This window comes from Osmerus eperlanus, chromosome 17, assembly GCF_963692335.1.
Source record: "Osmerus eperlanus chromosome 17, fOsmEpe2.1, whole genome shotgun sequence".
Lineage (NCBI taxonomy): Eukaryota > Metazoa > Chordata > Actinopteri > Osmeriformes > Osmeridae > Osmerus > Osmerus eperlanus.
The window spans coordinates 2,982,898-3,004,546 of record NC_085034.1 but is presented as its reverse complement, the minus strand read 5'-3'; the positions used below and the strand labels follow the sequence as shown (position 1 = coordinate 3,004,546).

Sequence of the window (21,649 nt, the reverse complement as noted above, 5' to 3'; positions counted from 1 at the left end):
TTAACAAAAAACAGGGGCGTCACATGACATGAAAAACCAATAACATTAGTCAGAAATGAAATCCTGAAACCAACATTTATTTATTTTTTCATTTAAAATACAAAATATTTTGCAATATCATAGAGTAAACCATTTGACAGCCTGTCATGCTTCTCCAGTAGCTCCAACATTAACCAGAATGTCATACTATATCATATCATATATTATATCCTATATTCACCAGTCACTACAACATTGTTTCCAAGTAAAACCCTCTTCACCGTGCCTGTCCTTCTGTCAGTCCGTCTGTACTTCAGTCAGTGTGAACTGCATGTCACTTCTTGTTTGTTTTTTGTTTTTTTTTCAATACAGAAAGGTGCGTTGGCTGTGGGTGACAGCCACCATCCAGGTGAACCGGGGGGGCCAGTAGGGCTGGGATAGTCCCACCTCAACCCCGCCAGCTAGCAAGCTCCCCTGACCATGCCAATAAAATCAAACATCACAGCAAATAAAATAGTGAAAACTGTAAGAGAGCTCCTCATCACCCCAGCACCCACAATGAAGCGGGCTGCCAGGGTCATGGTCAGGACTCTGTCCCCTATGACCCAGAACATCTACAGTCAGTTCAAGCAATATTTACAAAATGACAACAAAATATCTACACACGAAAAGCAGAAACACTGGAAACTAAAAACTTGATGCAAGTTATGAAAAACCAAACCATGGAAATCTGGATTTGTTAATGCCTCCTTTTCCTCAAGAGACAGCAGAGCAGGGTCAGGGTAGCAGACCGATGTATAGGCTGTCATTAATGTTGATAGAAAGCAGTAGAATACATCATACATACACACATACATACTTGCACACACCAAGTCGTTCATTAGATAAGGGGTACACATTGAAATTCCGGTTGTTTACAGAAAAACATGGGACAACATACACATATGTATATAAGGTTAAATGCAAAAACATATGTCACCAGCACGTTTGCACCACCATTGCCTCTGCAACAAAACAAGCAACATTTCATTCATAAGATAAAAACTACTTGTTTCCACATTCATTAGCATTCCATTATACCCTAACCCCATTGGCCTCAGCTTTAAGTGCTACCAGTATGTCCCATTCTGATTGGCAGTCAGGCGGTCAGTAGATTGGCAGTAGTTCAGTGGTGCTGGTTTGCAGTATGCAGCTTCTCCTGTGTGTGTGTGTGAGTGAGTAGATGTCAGGAGAAGAGGGGCATGATTGAACGTGATCTTCTTCACCTGCTGTTGTTTGGAACCTCAGACCCTATAGACGGTAAAGCAGTTATAAGGCCTATGTAGATGCTTCACAAAAATGTTTACCTCATAAATACTATATAGTTCACCTGTCATGAAGATATAATGGGAGGTCCTTATGAATGTCCTCCATCGACATACTGTATAACCAGTTGGGCCTCATACAGGCATGATGACGTTTCAGCCTTTATAGACAGCCATAGAACGTTATGACAGTCGAGAGAGCCTTGATTGCTGTAATGTAAATAGACTCATATCTGCTCTGTGGCCCATCAGTTGCCTAAGTGGACTATGAAAACTGATGCCTCACGATAACTGCGCTAGGACCGGACAGGTTTGGTCTGGTGATGGAGCAGAATGCAGGAGTAGACCTAGAACACTAGAACTCTAAAACAATAAAATTCGGTTCTCTACGAAGGCACTATTAACCATGCTGAAGGGTTCTTGAACGTTAACACCGTTTAGAGCTCTTGAAACTAGCACCAAAATGTTTACCTCTCTCTCTCTAACATCTACTGCTCTCTCTCCCCCTCTCTATCTCTGTCTCTCTCCTTCTGTCTTTCTCAGCACACAAGGCAGAAGTTGAAATGCTGTTTGAATGGTGTCAGGTGAAGGTGGACCAGCTGTCTGGGGAAAACCTCGACCGGTATTCCCTCACCAGAGAGTACGGAGGAGGGTGAGGTTACCTCCAGATGCTGATCTTGGATCAGATTGAAAATACCCAACTTAACGGTTGTGTTTTTGAGGTTTGGTTTAAGTCGGCTGATTCTAGGTCAGCTCTGAGGGGTTGTATGAGACAGCCAACGTGTGTGATTTCAGTTCGGATGGTGTTCAGTGCAACAGCAACAAGAGCATGTGTCTGGTGAGGAAAAAGAACGAAACAAAAATAAACACAGGCCAGAAAATAACCAGAAAACAACCCAGAAACAACCCCCAGACAACCAGGAACAGATCTAAGCTCTGTCAAGATGTGGGGTGGTTTGGAGAGGGGCTGTCGGCCTCAATGTGGAGAGCTAGTCCTCCATCTGCTGTCTGTAGACCAGTTTGAATATTACAGTATGTACACTCACAGCTCCTGTCCATAAAAAGACTAGAATCGAATATTATTGTAGCCACATGTTTGACGGCAACCTTCCACCAAGACATGGGTGGTGCTGTAGTTTTCACCATTAACCATACGGATAAAACACAGACGACAGACGGAAAACGCTAGAAGGCATAACCAGTTGTTAGCACCGCTGACCACTGCGGTGACAGTCATTGTGACGGTTCATCAACAGACACTGGTGAGAAGCCATAGGTGTGTTAGAATGAGTGGTAAAACATCTGTTATTCCATGCAATATACCAGAAGCTGATGGATGTATGTCAGGTGTTTATGTATTGCCGGTGGGTCATGTATGTTGAGAAAATATATATTCTATTATATCCATGTGTACTATATATGTTTGCAAAAGAGAAAACAGCACAAACACACACACATGTCCACGTGAGGTGTGTGGGGAGCAGTCTGATAGGTCCCTCCAGGTGTGGGGAGCAGTCTGATAGGTCCCTCCAGGTGTGGGGAGCAGTCTGATAGGTCCCTCCAGGTGTGGGGAGCAGTCTGATAGGTCCCTCCAGGTGTGGGGAGCAGTCTGATAGGTCCCTCCAGGTGTGGGGAGCAGTCTGATAGGTCCCTCCAGGTGTGGGGAGCAGTCTGATAGGTCCCTCCAGCTCCAGTAGAACGGACATTCCTCCTCATTCTCCTTATTGCTTCCTCCTCTCCTCTCTCTCTCTTCATCTCTCTGTCTCTGACAGTCTACATCCTCGTTCCTTGTCTTCGTCGAACAGAGATGGGCTTGCGTGATGGGTGTGTGTGAGGATGCAAGGTCACAGTGCGATGGGGGAGGGGCTGGAGCGGGCAGGACAGCGTGGGCGATGGGGGTGTGACAGTAGCCTTGGTGGCGGTTGGTCACGGTGATGGTCGCCATGGTGACGGTCACCGAGGGGACGGTCATCAAGGTGACAGTCACCGCAACAATGCTTCACCATCATGGCAGTCGCCGAGGTGACAGGTGGCCATGGCGATGATCACAATAGTGAAAGTCACCATGGTGCGCGTCACCAAGGTGACTGTGACCATGGTGACAGTCACCATCGTGACGGATACGGTCATCGCGGCTCCGTGATCACCGCGGCGACGACTAGACGAAGGAGTTGCTGGCGTTGACGGGCGAGGGCGCTTCGGAGCTCTCGTTGCCTTCGTGAGTGTCCTTCTCCTTCCTGCCGCTGTACTGGCCAATGAAGGAACCGTCCTCGTTGAACTGGCCGTCCCCGCCCTCGCCATAGTCCACCAGGCTGTCGTCACTCTCGTCACGACGTACCGTCCCGTTGGACGGCGTCCGGCTGCCCTTCAGAGGCTTGTGGTCCTCTGTGTCACTGGGGAGGACAGGCAGGACAGGATGTTACCGGACAGGCCGGGGGACGTCCTGAAGAGCAGAGGTCAGCCAGCCTGGGGCGCTGTAGACCAGCCGCCCGGCAGACCAGCCACCCAGCAGACCAGCCACACAGCAGACCAGCCGCCCAGCAGACCGGCCACCCAGCAGACCGGCCGCTCAGCAGACCAGCCGCCCAGCAGACCGGCCACCCAGCAGACCGGCCGCTCAGCAGACCGGCCGCTCAGCAGACCGGCCGCTCAGCAGACCGGCCGCTCAGCAGACCGGCCGCTCAGCAGACCGGCCGCTCAGCAGACCGGCCGCTCAGCAGACCAGCCGCCCAGCAGACCAGCCGCTCAGCAGACCAGCCGCTCAGCAGACCAGCCGCCCAGCAGACCAGCCGCTCAGCAGACCAGCCGCCCAGCAGACCAGCCGCTCAGCAGACCAGCCGCTCAGCAGACCAGCCGCCCAGCAGACCAGCCGCTCAGCAGACCAGCCGCCCAGCAGACCAGCCGCCCAGCAGACCAGCCGCTCAGCAGACCAGCCGCCCAGCAGACCAGCCGCTCAGCAGACCAGCCGCCCAGCAGACCAGCCGCCCAGCAGACCAGCCGCCCAGCAGACCAGCCGCTCAGCAGACCAGCCGCTCAGCAGACCAGCCGCTCAGCAGGGCTGATCACTGCTCCACAGGACTCACTGGGGCTTCACACCACGTGCTGCTCGGTCCCTCATGTTAAGACACACTAGAGACAGGCTAGGGTCAGAGGGTAGGCTCTCTATGGCTTACACATGCACACCAGACTCAGGGTTAGGGGAGGATTGGTCAAAATGCAGATACTGTCAAGTTTCACCAAACAGGGGCATTACAACCTGCAGGACATGTCCTGTAATACTGTCCCAGAACCAGGAACCAAGATGGACTACGGGCAATCCAACCGAATGCTGATGGCATATGCATTTGTCTCTAAAGGACAACAGGGGAGGCCAGACAGAGGAAGCCAGACAGACGCAGGTAGTTGGTAGCTAGTCTTGATGAAAGCTAGGGTTAACCACTGGTTATGGTGGTGAGTGGGCTAACAAAAAAGTTAGCGGTGAGTTAACTGACATGTCAGTGCTGGTTTCTCCAGGCCCCTCCTGTCTTTAGGAGCAGTCCTCACAGCAGACAGACACACAGCCCTGCGTCAGAGGTCGTGTGTTAATGCATGCCAGGCTAGTAGGACCCAGCTTACCTTTCCATGGACCTAAAGTTCCCCCACACAGAGACACCAGATGGAGGCACACACGAGAGACAGTGGATGAGAGAGACAGAGAGGCTGAACCTGGCAACCCACCGCTACAACATGATCAGTACATTTCCCACCGAAAACAAAACAGATAAAGCTGTATGGAACCCTTTGCAGTAATGAAAGAAACCTTGGAACAAAGGCTTTATAGAGGGTTCTATTGTTAGATGATTCTATTTTTAAGCACCCCTTTATCATCACAGGATCACTGCTCTGTAGTGTCCACCTCCTTCGCCCTCTGATGGGTCGCAGTTTCATGAGGGCGCCCCACGGTGGTGAGGACCGGTACACACAGGATGGGAATGATTTCACTGGAGAACAGGATTGCATGCAAATGGACACTGAGCCACAGCATAAAATGCTGAATATTATATTCGATCTTAAAACACAACATACTGTACAGTGGTGTAAATATGTTGTCTACAATAATGAAGGAAGTCGATTTCTTATAGATCTTTTCATATTCAGGTTTAACCCACCTAGGTGTCTGTCTTTCTTGTCTGTTCCTTGTTTCTGAGCAGACACGACAAAGTAGTACCATCACAGTAGTGTGTGTGTGTGTTATTGTCTGTCTCTCACCTGTACTCCCCGAACGTCCCGTCATCTTCCTTCATGGGCTGGATCTCTGGGTCTTGGTGTGCATCCTCTTTCTCTTTCACTGTGAGGGAGACATGCACGGCTGTAATACTAGCTCGCTGTATGACCTATTATTCTAGGTTATCCTGTGTGTGTATGTGTGTGTGTGTGTGTGTGTGTGTGTACGTATGCATGCTTCTCACCTGGGTATTTCCCTCCCTTGTTCCTCTTGATAAAGCAGACTATCAGAAGGACCAGGATGAGGAGAGCGATGGCACACATCAGGCCGATAAACCAGCCCTGGGTCGCAATGTCTACCTGTCTGCTGGCTATGGCTAAACACACACACACACGCACACACGCACACACACACACAGGGAGAAAGAGCAAACACGATCGTTAAGTGTGTTGTCATGGCCCCATTGATAGAACCCCAGGGTTCCTGTTCCTGATAGCAGTCCACGCTATATTGAACCTGTAGCAACAGGAAACCTGTTGGCACAGTAAACATACATGACGTGTAATGACAACCACCCACTAATGCACTCCTGCAATGAGATTCACCTACAGAATCTGGATTGAGAACTGAAAAGAAAAATGAAGGATGGCTTTGATGAGTCATGCTTGTACCTACCAAAACACTGGACACCTCTGATGGTCAAGACTACAAAACGATAATAAAAAAAATGGAGGGTGACGCGTGGGAACTACAAAGACCATCTACATGGAGGCATGCTGCGCTGCCTCACCTGGTACCGTTATCCTGTGCTCCTCAGTGCTATGAATGCTGGCCCCAGACTGGTCTCTAGCTACCACCCGCACTCTATATGAGGTCCCAGGCTTTAAACCCTTAATCAGATAGCTCTGGGAGCCATTAACAAACTCCTTCCTCCACTCTTCTTTACCTGGAACAGAGGGAGGAGGGGTGGAGGGGAGTGAGGGGGGAGGAGAGGAGGCACATAGAGCCTGATGAAGTGGACACTGGGGTATTGGGAGGATGGTAGGTCCATGTATGTTGACAGCAAAGACAATCTCCACACGCCCAGGGATGATGGTCAAGTTAAGATGGGGATTTATCATGGTAACGTAACAGTAGCTCTAGTATACAGAGACTATTGCTGAGCATGCAGGTAGCTTGTCAGGGAAGTGATGGGATTTTACGGATGCTTACTGTTCTCTACTATATATTCCACAAACACATTCTTTTCTGCTCCAGAGTATTCCCAACTGACGCCTGCTCCGTCCTCCGTGACTGTCGTGTTAACGCTGCTGAATGTTGGGCCTTTCGGTGGCACTGGCCACACAAAGAGAACACACACACACACAAGGACACACACATAACTAGTCAGCTCTACTTGCCACAACAGAGAGAATACAGACAGCCGTTATAGCTAGACACTCATGGTAGTTCAAATGAACTCAAGTCCAGATTATACTTTGAATCAGTCATCTAATCTTCTCTGATATATTGAAAGTCAAAACAAGATTAGCATATCTATATCCATCCTGCTAACTATGGTGCAAATGTATCTAGCTCATAACGGGTTCATTTGATTCCGATGTTGACTGATCTGTTCAATCAAATTAATGTTTGTCTGCGAAGTACAGTCCCCGTGCAACTCAACTGCGGAACAAATTCTACCATTTCCTTTCTTTTAAACAAAGAAGAATGTTTACAAAGACATGTACAAGCCTCTTGGTCTCGCAAAGCTTGGCCAAACATTAAACGTGCAGCCAGAGCGAGACTGAAGGGGAGAGAGAGGGAGAGAGGGGGAGAGAGGGGGGAGAGGGGGGAGAGAGGGGGAGAGATGGGGGAGAGGGGGAGAGAGGGGGGGAGAGAGGGGTGAGAGGGGGGGAGAGAGGGGGAGAGAGGGGGAGAGAGGGGGGAGAGGGGGGGAGAGGGGAGAGAGGGGGGAGAGGGGGGGAGAGGGGGAGAGAGGGGGGAGAGGGGGGGAGAGGGGACAGAGGGGGGGGGAGAGGGGACAGAGGGGGGGAGAGAGGGGGGAGAGGGGGGGAGAGGGGACAGAGGGGGGGAGAGAGGGGGGAGAGGAGGGGAGAGGGGGGAGAGGGGACAGAGGGGGGGAAGAGGGGAGAGAGGGGGGGAGCGTTTGTACCCTTGTGTATCGGGGAAAGTGAAGGCTGAGTGATGGGGGAGGTTGGGTGGGGGGGCTCTGTGAGATCTGAAAGAATACGAAGAGGAGTGAAGCACCATACACCACGGGCACAACAAACAAACACTCAATCATTAACAAGACACAGTGCAGAGTGAGAGAACTGTTATTGGCATGCAGTTATAAGCTGTGGTCTTCAGACCGTAAGGTGTGGAACACCCCACCCCACACCCACCCCACTGATTCACGATCAGCCTGAGTGATCCTTTTGGATGGTGACCAGGACAGGAAACACTGTAGTGCTGGTATAGTACAGTCAAGAGGGAGCATCATGCAGTCAAGCCTTAGTAGAAAACATGAGGTGGGGGTTGGGGTCTATTGGACTCGTCTAGATATTCATGGATTTCTGTTCTAATGTAACACATACTGTATGCTTGAAAGATGCAGTGAGAGTAGCAGGATGTTTGCTTGAGGTATGCTTTTAGCTAAGCAATAGGTAGCATAGCCTATAGGCTATATGCTACAGCTGAAGCTAGTGTAGCCTAAAGGGAGTAACATGCAGGGAGCGCTCGGCAAACTAGCGATTGCTCGGAAGCTGGTCTGTCTAAACAGGGCTGAGGAATATCGTTTTCTAAAGAGGAACGTGCAGGGGCTTCCACTGGTGCACTTGTTTTACCTTTACCCCCACCTAATGAGGGCTGCTGGATTAAGGCTTCAGAGAGGAGGAGAAGAGGAACAGAGAGGAAGGAAAGGAGAGAGAACGTAAAATAGAGACCAGAGGTGGGAAGATGGCAAATATGTTGTTACTGTAGCTTTCTTTATACTGTGTTACTGTACTTTAAGTAGATTTTTCTAGTTAATGATATTTTGGAAAAAAAGTTTAATAAAAAAAAAACCCTTGAGTTTTTTGTGTTGAGTTGAAAAACTATTTGGGATAAAAAGGTTTTAAAAGGATGAAAAAAATAAAAATAAAAATGACAGAGGAGGAGTCAGCGATGTGGGCATGACTGAGAATAGAGACATTCCTGATCACCCATGGCCATATATGAGGGAAATGAAGGATTCCTGGTGAATGCGCTGCGTGTCTATAGTGTCCCAAAGACTGAAACCCACACAGGGTCAGCTGAGGAAGTAACTAACTTGTGAGTCATAGGGGAAAATCCGCATTGCGTTCATGCTTTACTGTGCTATTAGTATTCTTCACGACTACCTATCTGTGTCTCTATGATATGTGTTGTGTCTGGTGTATATGACCCCTCACCTTCGTCCATGATGACAGTCTCCTCACTGATGGAAGGGCCAGAACCCTTGATGGTCTTAGCGGTGAAGAAGAACTTGTAACGTGTGCTGTACTTCAGGTTCGACAGCGTGGTGGACGTCTCATTGGCTAAGAACACCAACTCCTCCACTGGACCCAACTCATTTGTGTTGTTAACTGGAAGGAGAGAAAGGGAGGAGGGGGGGGGGCATTATTAGGAAGTTGACATGAGAGACATCATGGGAGAACGTCTTTAATACTAAAACACAGCTGTGGAGAAGCAGACCTGGCTGGTACTTGAGCGTGTAACCGGTGAGGCGGCCATTGTTGTCCTGAGGAGGACCCCACTCCAGCGTTAGAGAGTCCACGTTAGGGTTGGTGATCTTCAGGTAGGAGGGAGGCCCAGGGACTGGACAAGAACAAAACAAACAACCACAATAGCATGGACACCAACTAAATACAATTGCACACATGACATTTAAAAGTAAACAAAAGTGAGGTTCTTGAACACAAGTCCAACCTAACCCAGGTTCCGTTTTAGTTTTTGATTCTAATCAAACACATTGTTACATAGTGTAAAGTAAATATCCTGCAAACGTTTAGGACCGGGGGAAAGAAAAACTTGGTAAGGAATGTGCTGTTCAGCCAAACAACCAACCAAACAAGAGTGGGGAATTCTAGTTGGCACCTAGAATGACCTGGATCCCAACTAGACCTGACTTCCTGTACCGTACGCACCTCCCTCTGGGGTTTCAAAGGTCTGATTGGTGCTGGCGGGCCCCTCCCCCTTCCCGTTGAGCACCCTGATGGAGAGGCCGTAGACGCTGTAGGGTTGCAGGCCCGGCAGATGGCCCTCGCTCCGGTTCCCACTGAACGTCAACACCTGCTGCTGCTTGCCCACTCCCTCCTGCTCCCCATGCAGGCTCCGCTCCCGCCAGTAGTACACCTGACACACACACACACTCTTACTACAGGCACTACACAATTTCCTCATGTTGACCCTAGCAGTGAATTGCAACAAAAAAATCATGACCTTGGTCAAATGTTCACAGATTATAACAGCTAGACATAGATGTATTAGTCGAAACTATGAGTTCCAGGACGGTACCTTGTATCCCTGCAGTCGCCCCCTCACAGAGATGGGGGTTACGGGCTTCCAGTGGACCTCCGCCAGGGTGCCGTTCTGGGCCTGCACCTGCACACTCTCTGGTGCTGTCAGAGGCACTGGGGGTGCAGAGAGGCAGCGTGGGTTACCAACACACACACACACATTCTCACACACCTGAGGGTCTCACACATCTCCATGCACATACACACATTCAAGTACCTAGCCCTGACCCCTCAGTACTCACAGTCCTGACCCCTCAGTACTCACAGTCCTGACCCCTGACCCCTCCGTACTCACAGTCCTGACCCCTCAGTACTCACAGTCCTGACCCCTGACCCCTCACAGTCCTGACCCCTGACCCCTCACAGTCCTGACCCCTCAGTACTCACAGTCCTCTCCGGAATGTCCCAGAACCACCGCGGGTTCCGGGGCGTCTCCGTTGTCGTTCACCGCTTGAACTCTGACCTCGTAGGGAACAAACGTGGGCGTGCCCGACACCACAAACTGGGACACGTTATGAACAGTCTCAGAGGCCCATTCTTGGTCAACACCCTGCTGCCTCCACTGGACCTTGTACATCAGGCCCGGCCCGTTAGCCTGCAGGCCTTGCAGCTTCTGCAAAGGGAGGCATTTGATCACAGATATCCGGATAACAGATACCTGGCTAACAACCTAAGAACTGACTCCCCAGTCTCAGCTATGTAACTAAGGAGATACTCACTAAGATATATGATAATATGTGTATGAGGCATGCAGCGTACCTTCCAGGAGATGACCAGGTTGTCATGTTCAGTCCCCACACCCTGGACGTCTGATGGGTTAACCTCTGGAGCTAAGGGAGGAAGAGACAATATGGAGTCAAAATACAGGAAGGCTGATTTACACTGCTGGGTAACTAACCCGGTCCTGTTCAACCCCCTACACAGAGTCCCTACAGGGTAAGTCATGTACTATCTAGCAGTCCTGGCCTGTCTAGTGGTCCTGTACCTGCAGGGTTGGTCCTGTACTGACGAGAGGGCTGGCTGGGCAGGCTGTAGCCCACAGCGTTTTGGGCCAGCACCCTGAAGGAGTACCAGGCGTAGGGGGAGAGATCCAGCTGGGCTGTGGTCCTGCCACCGTCCACCTCAGAAAGGTTGGTCCAAACGCCCGGCTCATGGAGAAGATCCTCGTACTGGATCAGGAACTCTGGAGTTTCAGGAAGGAGGAAGTCACATTCCCGAGGTAAGATATCTATCTGGTACTCTAGGCAGTAAGATTTTACAATTTAGGAAATTGGATGATGGATTAACATGGCCAATGGACAGATTTGGTGTGCTACCATGACCAGTGGACCAGTTCACTACACGACAGTAGCCTGTTGTAAGCCACTGAAGTTAATACCAGCAGACACCAGTAGATGGCAGCAAACACAAGTAGACTGCAGTAGACACCAGTAGGGCTGGACGTACTCTGAGTGGGGCTGTTGTGTTCATCTCCGGGCGTCCAAGTCAGCTGAACACTGCGGTCTCTCTGCTCTGTCAGCTCCAGGTCGGACGGCGGATCCGGTTGCTCTGGAAACAGCAAAACTGGGTCAGAACCAGCAATCCTGACTGCTGTTAGTCAAGTGCCAATCTCCTCAGCCGTATAGGGACCAGTGATAGGGTATCTCAACGGCCAAAATCACAGAAAATAAAGTAAAATGAAAACAAGTAAATAAAGAAAATTATATTCAGCCGTCATGCCACTTGGAACAAAGGTCTAACAACTGATTTAATGGATTCCAGTGGAGATGAGGGTCAGCGCTCATTCAGGACAGAAGGGTTGGTGATGATGGTGATGAGGATGACGATGCTAAGCTAAAGTTGCTAAAGTTATTTACCGTAGACGATAGGTGGAGGGGGTGTGGCCTCTGAGAGAGCCAGCGCAGCAGGAAGGGGAGGAGTTAGTTAGAAATCAGAGATAGAGCATGTTTACCATAGACATCTGCTGGAACACTGATCCTGTCCTATCAGGTTAACACAAAGAGACGAGTTCTACGAGATTGTCTAACACAGTCATGGAGATCAGAGTCTCCGATCTGTAACTAAGAAGATACTCACAGAGATAGTGCATACAGTAAGACACTCAACTGGTAACTTACACTGGCTTACACAACAAAGGAAAGGCCCAGTGCCAAACAGAGAAAAGATTGCTCTGCTGCAAGAGACGAGAGAGCAGAGCTAAAGCACACGACAGCGTACCAATGACGGTTAGCATGGCGCTAGCAGAGTCCTGGTCCAGGGAGGTGTTCCTGATGCAGGTGTAGGTGCCCTCGTCCTCCTCAATCACATCTCTGATGGTCAGAGTGTCCACATCCAGCACAAACCTGGAAACACAACCATGGTTAGGCCGGCATGGTCAAATAATCCTGTATGTAATTATATAAAAGCAGCAAGAGGATATTATAATAAAACACACTACTGCACATTGATATACCACACAACCTGTGTGTGTGTCTGTGTGGATACGCATGTGTGTTTGTGTGTGTAGGGATATACATGTGTGCGTGTGTGTGTGTGTGTGTGTGTGTGTGTGGTGTGTGTACCTCTCGTCAGCTGGCAGCTCTGCGTTGTCCTTGAGCCAGATCATGGTGGGCACCAGGGTGGGGTCGTGTTTCACCTTACACTCAAACACAGCCACCCTGTTCCTCTCCACCACCTTGTATTCAGGCTGCCTCAGGATCCGTGTCGGCTCTGCAGGAGGGAGACACCACAACCATAACCACTCAGCACATTCTCAGTTGGAAACCGATTGGATGCTTGTGACGTGGTGTCGGATGTCCTTGGTTCTGATTGGCCTGTGTCTCACCTTTGACCTCCAGGTAGACGTGGTTCTCCTTGGTGCCCAGGTTGTTGGAGGCGATGCAGGTGTACTTGCCGCTGTTTAGCGGCTGAGCGCCGTGGATCTCCAAGGTCCCGTTCTCATGGATGTCGTTTAGAATACTGGTCTGGCTGTCCTTGAACCTGGACACACAAATCAACCATAGGTCAGGTTCTAACAGATCTATGTGATAAGCTTCCAGTTCGGCTCCGACGAGGTTTCCATGGTTACCCCGGTCCGGTTCTTCTATTAGAACCAACTCTACATAAAACCACCTTAGGACTGAACACAGACACAGTCCAACCCTACAACGGTGTTTTCATTTTCATTTCTCTAACAACAGTATCACTACAGTAATATAGCAGTATTATTTGAGTATGGTTATAGTGTTACTCCAGTATTGGCTACACGCTGCTCAGCGTACCATGTGATGGTGGGTATGGGTGAGCCGAAGGAGGCGCAGTCCAGCAGGGCGCGGCTGTTGGTGATCACCTGGTACAGGTTGTTAGGAGGAGTCAGGACCCGAGGTGGCTCGGCTGGAGGAGACGGCAGGGTCGAAGAGCACACAGCATCATCACACCGTTATTAACATGCCCTGACGTGTTTGCCGTGGGGAAACAACGAGTAACTCTGCTCCCCTTTCCCCCCCGTGTCCAGACTCACCCAGAACATTGACCAAGATGTTGGCCAGCAGGTATCCAAACTGGTTGGAGACATTGCACTGGTAGACGGCGCTGGAGCCTGTCTGGACATCGCTCAGGATCACTGTGTCGTCCTCCACCTTCCTGCGCAGGTCCTTGGGAGAGTCTGTGGATGGAGAACGCGCACTGATGGTTATTTTACATTTACATTACATTTAGTCATTTAGCAGACGCTTTCATCCAGAGCGACTTACAGTAAGTACAGGGACATTCCCCCCGAGGCAAGTAGGGTGAAGTGCCTTGCCCAAGGACACAACGTCATTTTGCACGGCCAGGAATCGAACTGGCAACCTTCAGATTACTAGCCCGATTCCCTAACCGCTCAGCCAGCTGACTCCACTGACTGGTTATACAAGCATTGCCTTTCACCTTGACGTCGTCTCACGACGGCCAGCGTACTCACTCGCTATGGGCACCCCGTTGACAGACCAGCTGAGCTGGGGCTTGGGGTCTCCGCCCGCACGGCAGGTCAGGATGCCAGTCTCCTTCGGTGCCAGGATCAAGTCCGTGGGGGTACTGATCCAGAAAGGGGAGGCTGGGGGGGGGGGGGGGGCAGAGAGGGTTTCAAATCAATTTCAGGAAGAGAGAGTGTGAGAGAGAGAGAGAGAGAGAGAGAGAGAGAGAGAGAGAGAGAGAGAGAGAGAGAGAGAGAGAGAGAAGAGAGAGAGAGAGTATGAGTCATTGCACTAACCTTTGACAACGACCTTGATGATGTGGTGGGCGTTGCCGAGGCTGTTCTGGGCAGAGCAGCGGTAGTCTCCCGCGTCTGCCTCTGTCACCTCCACAATGTGCAATGTCTTCTGGAAGTTGTGAAGGGACATCCTGTCGCTTGGCAGATCTCCATTATCCTTCCCCCAAGACATTTCTGGAGTCGGCCTTTCAGAACCAACAGAAAGGATAGCGCCGTCATTAGTTACTGTTGACGTGAAAGGCTGTGTGTGTGTGTGTGATACTTACAGGCCCTCAGCGATACACTCCAGCTCCAAGGTCTCTCCTCTCAGAACCATCTTGGTGCTGCTGGGTCCAGTAGGAGTCATGAAAGTGGGCCTGCGCTCTCCCGTCGGACCGTCTGAGAACAGGAGACAGGGAACATTAGAACCCCTTTAGAACCCCAGCAGTACCTGACTAGAACCCAAGTAGAATCTCTGTCAAGAGCTACCCTCTTGTAGTGCCGATTACCTTTAAACATGTTCTTTAAACCCTTTTTGGTTCACGATTTAACAATTTTATCAAGTAAACATTCATCCAGGCGCTAAAACTGTTCTTAAAGTTGGTTTTCCTTTTAGGGACTGCTGAAGGATGCTGTTATGTTTGCCACCCAGCCTGTGCCAGTTGAAGTGTACATAGATTCACAACCTCATTGTTGGGCTGGAAAGGAGATATGGAGATGCAGATATATGCATATATAATCCAATTTAAAAGTGTTAATTACATGTAGTCAGGTAGAGGTAGGTTAAAGTTAGATTATTATTCCAAGTGAGATTAGGGTAGAGAAGGTTGGGGATGGTTGCAGGTGGAGTTGGGTGGGAATACGTTGAGGGCAGGCTGGGGGAGGAGGGGGGGGGGTGTGTTGTTGCTTGGGGCAGGTGGACAGGACTGGGTTCACTCTGAAGACTTGAAAGGGTTTACCATCACTCACCACTATAGAACTCAGTGATATTGTACAAAGCAGCCACTGTTTCATTGAGAACATCCACTGTAATACAACAGAACATTATAAACATGCAGGAAGAGGAGAAGAATGGACCAGGAAGAACCTGGCTGGAGGACAGGAGAGAGGACCATGACAGCATACAGTATGACCAGCAGAGAAAACCAGATGTGTTTTAACATGAAGTAAGTATCTTTACCATGTCAAACACATCTCACATGACAAAGAACTGAACAGAAATATATCAGACTAATGGGATACAAATTGAGTGGTAACACAAAAACGAGTTTAACCAAGACAGAACAAAGGTAGAATGACAGATAGAACTCATGTGGAACTCATGTAGACCCCAGGTCCCATCAGGCCTCATGAGAACTTACCGTCTATGACTTTGACGTTGATGGGCTGCTTCTGCTGGATGGTCCGGGTGTGGGGGAAGCGAGCGTAGCAGATGTAGTCGCTCCTCGTGTCCTCCGGGAGGATGTTGGAGAAGTACAGGTCTCCGTTTATAGCCTGGGACACACGGGCATCCTGCGACAGCCTCCGGAAGTCTGGAAGAGAGAGAGAGAGAGAGAGAGAGAGAGAGAGAGAGAGAGAGAGAGAGAGAGAGAGAGAGAGAGAGAGAGAGAGAGAGAGAGAGAGAGAGAGAGAGAGAGAGAGAGAGAGAGTGGGCAGGGAGGAAATAAGAAACTTCAGAGTTTACTACATTTGCATGTGACAGTTTCCACACAAACCAGAGCTTATGTATGAGCACATCGAAGCTACAGCAGAGCCGCACAGGAGCTACACGGCCTGTTTCATGTGGAGCAGGTCTTACGGTTGTCCATCCAGAAGATATTCGGGGGAGGCAGGCCTGCGGGGGGGCGACACTGCAGCACCAGGGAGCCGCCCACCTGCACTACGATGGCCTCGTTCCTCTCCTTCGACCACAAGGGGGACCCTGCGAGTCACACACACCGTGTTATCGGACAGGGTTAGGGGTGGGGTTGGGGATTAGGGTGGAGGGTTAGGGGTGGGGGTTAGGGTGGAGGCTAGGGTTAGGGGTGGGGTTGGGGGTTAGGGTGGAGGCTAGGGTTAGGGGTGGGGTTGGGGGTTAGGGTGGAGGGTTAGGGGTGGGGGTTAGGGTGGAGGCTAGGGTTAGGGGTGGGGTTGGGGGTTAGGGTGGAGGGTTAGGGGTGTGGGTTAGGGTGGAGGCTAGGGTTAGGGGTGGGGTTGGGGGTTAGGGTGGAAGCTAGGGTTAGGGGTGGGGTTGGGGGTTAGGGTGGAGGCTAGGGTTAGAGGTGGGGTTGGGGGTTAGGGTGGAGGCTAGGGTTAGGGTAGTGTGGTCTTACTGGGCTGGCGGATGACAATGTTGTTTGACAGGGCGGTGCCATGCACGTTGCGGGCGGTGCACTGGTACACGCCCTCGTAGGCCTCAGCCTTGTCGCCGCTGATGTCGATGACCAGCGTTCCCGAGCTGGGCTTCATCAGAACCTTGGAGTCCTTCTCCACATCGAAGTGGGTCCCGTTTCTCGTCCAGGAGAAGCTGGAACACGGTAAGAGCGCAGGGTTAAAAGCACAGCACATTAACAGTTGGAGCTAAAAGTTTATTGAGAGTGACTCCGTTTCTCTCTAGGGTGTTGATGATGCACGGGACTACATTTCCCATGCTGACCTGGGGTGCGGCTTGCCCTTTGCCTCACAGTGGATGACAATGTTCTCCCTGGGGTCGATGATGTAATCCTTGGGGGACTGTTCGGTGATGGTGGGGGGCTGAGGCACTGGGAGAGGGCAGAACAGGGTGAGACACTCAATGTACAAACTCATGCATTACACACACAGACACACACTCACACACACACAGACGCACGCACACACACACACACACACACACACAAACTTGCACAACAAACGTGCTTGCACACTTCCTCTCTCTCAAACACCCATACTGGACACTCACACAAGTTTAATCACAGCAACAAAAGCTAAATAAGCGTGCATTGATTAGATGTAATCCGACAAACATCAGAAAGCATGCTGGGAAAAAAAATATGTTCATCATCCTCGTCTTACCATTCGATTCAAACGAAAACAACGTAAATATTGACCACAGGAAACAAACTAGGACAACAAGAAGTCTGCAATACAGGGGTTTAAATACCCACATGCAAACATAGCCAAATCCACAGCATTGCAAATCAAGAGTGAGGCTGCTCATCTATCCACTCCACACCACCGCCACAGACAGGAAGTCCAGGACCACTTACATCCTTCCAGAACTTTAGTTTTTAGTCCCCCGTGATAGGCCAGGGCACCGAGCAGAATGAGGAGAGGCGGGGCGTTAGTCACATGATCACAGGCATCAGAGGAGGCATGACAGGAGAAGACCCCGCGCCCAGACCTGACCCATGCATGTTCCCCATGCCGTGCTGAGTGCAGAGCTAGCTGTTTAGCTGGGCGCTAGTGAGGTGTGTGTTCATACCAGGTAAGGGTACAGAAGGAGCCACAGGCTCACATGTTCTTAGATACTTGGGATGCACTTGATTTAGCTAGCCCAGTGTCATCACGGATCAGGTGGAAAAGTGCAACCTCCAGAAGCTAAATCAAGTGCGCCTCAAGTATATGGAGCAGATAACAGTTCAGAATGTACAGTATATCAATCAGTCTTTGGAATTCTCCATTTGTCCCTCCTAAACAGGCCTGCAGTTAGGATCAGGGTTACTGTTGGTAGTTGTTATACTGCATCGTTCTACAGTTGGCCCTACAGGACTGGGATGTTACCATACTTACGGTCAAGAGGGACCTCTAGCGCTGAGGTCAGGTGACCGAGCAGCACCAGTAGCACAGCTCCACTGATTAACGCCCACTTCCTCTTCCTGTCCCTGGCCATGGTCCGACGTGTCACGTTCTAAAGCCTCCCCTTGGGTCAACACAAGGTTCCTCCTCTCTCCACGATCAGCCCAATCTGGCAGTAAAGATGGGCATCCACACCACGTATCTGAGAGTGAGAGAGGGGGGGGGCAGGGAGAGAAGGAAGAAGGGAGGGAGGGTAGAGGAAAAGGGGGGAGGGAGGAAGGGAGGGAGAGAGAGAGAGAGAGAGAGAGAGAGAGAGAGAGAGAGAGAGAGAGAGAGAGAGAGAGAGAGAGGGAGAGAGAGAGAGAGAGGGAGAGAGAGAGAGAGATCATTATGACACAGTTAAATCAGTCTTCCAGTCTAAAACCATCAACTCAGCCCAGACCCAGAATCATCAGTGAGCAGGGCCTGTGGACAGCAGTCCCTGCTGCTCTTACTATCAGCCGTGTGTTTGCAGGACTACTCAATGCAATTATCATATACAATATGACGGAAGATGCGTGTTGATGCAGAACACTGCCAGAGGATGCAACATAACATCACAAGTCTCACTGGGATTGTCTAAAGGCACTGCATGACGTCGCAGCAGAGAGACGCAGTGTTCGTCTCTGCGGAGAGCGTCTTCTGGGATCCAGCCTGGCTGTTTGGCTGTAAACACGGTGCACGTGAGTGCGCCCGGCCGTGACATCACAACAACGCTGGTTAGTGATAGTCGTACTGACAGCCTGCCTGGCTGCCTTCCAGCCATATGGAGCACAGCACATATGGATGAGACACACATGGACACACTGCTGTTGTCTGCTTCTCAACAAAGGAAAACAGACACACACACACACACATGTACACACACACAAACACACCATCTCAAGGTGAAGCTGGCATTTAAGCAACAGCCTGGGTCAGGACCGCAGTTAAAGCTGTGCTCTATTCACCAAGAAGCTAACATCACAATGGAGAGTGCGTATTGTGCACAGTAAGGTCCTGGTATATGAACGCCAGATTGCAGCCTGTCAGGATGAGATATTATTAATCAAGTTTGACAGAAGAAATACCAGACGAAACAATAGTCTCTTAGATGAGGATGTAAGGTGGTCTTTTATTGCAATGACAGTCATACACACACACACCACACACACATTCTGCAATGGTGTCAGGGCTTCTGGTTGTTGCCAAGGAGACAGTGTATGCCCTCATGAGTTGCACTAGAGAAGCAGCAGTCTCTCTCTGAATGGACCTGTCAATCACACTCCTGCACACAGAGAACTGGACTGTTGCTGAGCTTGGAAGCGCTGTCTGTTCTAATCACAGACCTGACAGACCACAGACACCACAACACCCTCTCCAGTGCTGCTCTGGTCTCCGTCCCCTTGTTGGCCTGAAGAACCGAAGGCTGCCAGGAGTAGAAGCAACACAGCCCACCTGTGCCACAACAGATGCAGGATTCAAACCCGGGTCTCAATGACACAGACCAGATGCAGAACATCCTGTTGGTTTTGACCTGAACGGTAACAAGCCAGTCTTGAGTGAGAATGCTTGTGAGACTGTGTGCTGACCAGGGCCAGTAACACATCACGGGATAAACAGGAACGTGTCAGAGCGACAGAGAGGGCCGCAGACAGGAAGGATGATTACATTTACATTTAGTCATTTAGCAGACGCTCTTGAGCGACTTACAGTAAGTACAGGGACATTCCCCCAGAGGCAAGTAGGGTGAAGTGCCTTGCCCAAGGACACAACGTCATTTGGCACGGCCGGGAATCGAACTGGCAACCTTCGGATTACTAGCCCGCTTCCCTAACCGCTCAGCCACCTGACTCCCTCATGATCAGGGTCAGGAGAGCTGCCTAGGAGTCGATGGATGTCAAATGAGACGCGAAAGGAAATCAACACAACTGTGAATCTGCCCCTCTGACTGACTGTGTGGAACAGGGAACAGGCCACTACACAGGCAGGCTGTCGACCAGAATAGGTCACAGTAACAGACTGTGAAAACAGAATCTGAACAGGAAGATGGATTCACAGCTTCACGTATCCTCAGTCAGACAATCATTCCATACACAGCCTGCTTGGTTGGACACATTGTGTGTGTGTGTGTGTGTGTGTAGATAGTGTTGTTGCTGGGCCTGTAAAGGAGACACATCTGTGTGTGCTCCCAACTCCTCTCCACTACTCAGGGTCTATGTTACAGACACAATAGTGGATAGTGTTGCACTTTCACACTCAGAGTAAAGAGAGATGGTTTGAGTAGGGACACAAGCCATTCATGTTCAGCTTGAAACTGTTACGTTACGTGAATCGCATTCGGAAATGACACAATGTGAGACAGTTACACTAATCTTTCCATAGATGTGAGAAAGGTGAGTATTACTGCCCTAGGATGCTGTTTGGGTTTGAGGTCAAGCCGATCGGATGTTGCTAGCTCTCTGTCACATAGGCTGTGTCTCCATGTAGCCTCAGTGCTAGACAGCTCCCCTGACTGGACTGCAGCCCAGGACAAACTATCTACCTCAGCTCCTTTCACTGTCTCTCTCCCTCACACACACAGACACACACACACTGGTGCACTCACGCACACACATGCAGACACACTCCGGGGCGCACACAGGAAGACACACAGGAACACACACACGCCATTCATGGCATCGGTTAGTCATTCTAGCATTGTCTACAGAATCCCCCAATCCCTGGCTCTTTCTTTCTCTCTATCTATACACAGGCTTTAGGAAGTGCTGATGGTCAGCACGCACCCATCACCCACACACACCTCACACACCACACACACACACACACACACACATACACACCAATCATAGTCCCCTTGGACCCATTGTAATGGTGTGTTGTTTACTGTTGGGTTCTGCTGAAACTGCAGGGGGGTTTGGGGGTGGGGAATCCTGGACCAGCCCTACCAGAGCCTCACCCAGGCACAGTCCTCTCAGCCAGGCACAGTCCTCTCAGCCAGGCACAGTCCTCTCAGTCAGGCACAGTCCTCTCAGCCAGGCACAGTCCTCTCAGCCAGGCACAGTCCTCTCAGCCAGGCACAGTCCTCTCAGTCAGGCACAGTCCTCTCAGCCAGGCACAGTCCTCTCAGCCAGGCACAGTCCTGCCATATGTCTGCTGAGACCAGGAAGAGCAGTTGGAGAGAACACGCTAGCTGTTCCAGTGAGGTTTACTCAGCAGGGACAGGACACAGGGGAACTGACAGGCAGACAGACAGACAGACAGACAGACAGGCAGACAGACAGACAGACAGACAGACAGACAGGCAGACAGACAGGCAGGCAGGCAGGCAGACAGGCAGGCAGACAGACAGGCAGACAGGCAGACAGAGGAGATGTCTTCACTATTGACTCTCTGTTTCTTTTATCCAGGTGTAGGAGACTTTCCTTTAGCTTGAGGCACACACAGATCACACACACACACACACACACACAGATCACACACACACACACACACACACACACACACACACACACACACACACACACACACACACAGCTGAACAATGGGATATACAATACAGAGTATGACACCAACTGGACCTGCTCTCATAGTGTGGGAAACAAGGAGGGGCTTCGATTCTTTGACAATGCAGACTAAGAAGTCACACCCTTCCAATATC

At 50.4% G+C, this 21,649-nt stretch overlaps 1 protein-coding gene across 9 annotated transcripts in view; it reads right to left on the bottom strand.

Annotated features, from left to right (window-relative positions):
- Nucleotides 1-56: 56 nt before the first annotated feature.
- Nucleotides 57-21,649, bottom strand: part of nrcama (neuronal cell adhesion molecule a) — a 37,973-nt gene continuing 16,380 nt past the window's right edge. The window contains exons 2-30 of one of the 9 annotated variants that reach the window (XM_062482969.1): nt 17,965-18,172; nt 16,850-16,955; nt 16,527-16,720; nt 16,013-16,135; nt 15,576-15,746; nt 14,502-14,613; nt 14,236-14,420; nt 13,948-14,079; nt 13,507-13,650; nt 13,268-13,379; nt 12,832-12,986; nt 12,569-12,716; nt 12,225-12,349; nt 11,864-11,893; nt 11,454-11,555; nt 10,993-11,190; nt 10,767-10,837; nt 10,395-10,620; nt 10,006-10,121; nt 9,636-9,843; nt 9,184-9,306; nt 8,901-9,074; nt 8,316-8,351; nt 7,643-7,708; nt 6,700-6,822; nt 6,278-6,433; nt 5,732-5,863; nt 5,532-5,610; nt 57-3,676 (exon numbers count right to left, since the gene is read on the bottom strand). In XM_062482969.1, the coding sequence (XP_062338953.1) occupies nt 3,442-3,676; nt 5,532-5,610; nt 5,732-5,863; nt 6,278-6,433; nt 6,700-6,822; nt 7,643-7,708; nt 8,316-8,351; nt 8,901-9,074; nt 9,184-9,306; nt 9,636-9,843; nt 10,006-10,121; nt 10,395-10,620; nt 10,767-10,837; nt 10,993-11,190; nt 11,454-11,555; nt 11,864-11,893; nt 12,225-12,349; nt 12,569-12,716; nt 12,832-12,986; nt 13,268-13,379; nt 13,507-13,650; nt 13,948-14,079; nt 14,236-14,420; nt 14,502-14,613; nt 15,576-15,746; nt 16,013-16,135; nt 16,527-16,720; nt 16,850-16,955; nt 17,965-18,064 (3,882 nt within the window). In that variant the 5' untranslated portion in view covers nt 18,065-18,172 and the 3' untranslated portion in view covers nt 57-3,441. Of the gene's footprint in view, nt 3,677-5,531; nt 5,611-5,731; nt 5,864-6,277; nt 6,434-6,699; nt 6,823-7,642; nt 7,709-8,315; nt 8,352-8,900; nt 9,075-9,183; nt 9,307-9,635; nt 9,844-10,005; nt 10,122-10,394; nt 10,621-10,766; nt 10,838-10,992; nt 11,191-11,453; nt 11,556-11,863; nt 11,894-12,224; nt 12,350-12,568; nt 12,717-12,831; nt 12,987-13,267; nt 13,380-13,506; nt 13,651-13,947; nt 14,080-14,235; nt 14,421-14,501; nt 14,614-15,575; nt 15,747-16,012; nt 16,136-16,526; nt 16,721-16,849; nt 16,956-17,441; nt 17,550-17,964; nt 18,173-21,649 lie in introns of those variants that run through there. The other 8 variants (XM_062482978.1, XM_062482972.1, XM_062482970.1 and 5 more) reach the window with 8 other exon arrangements.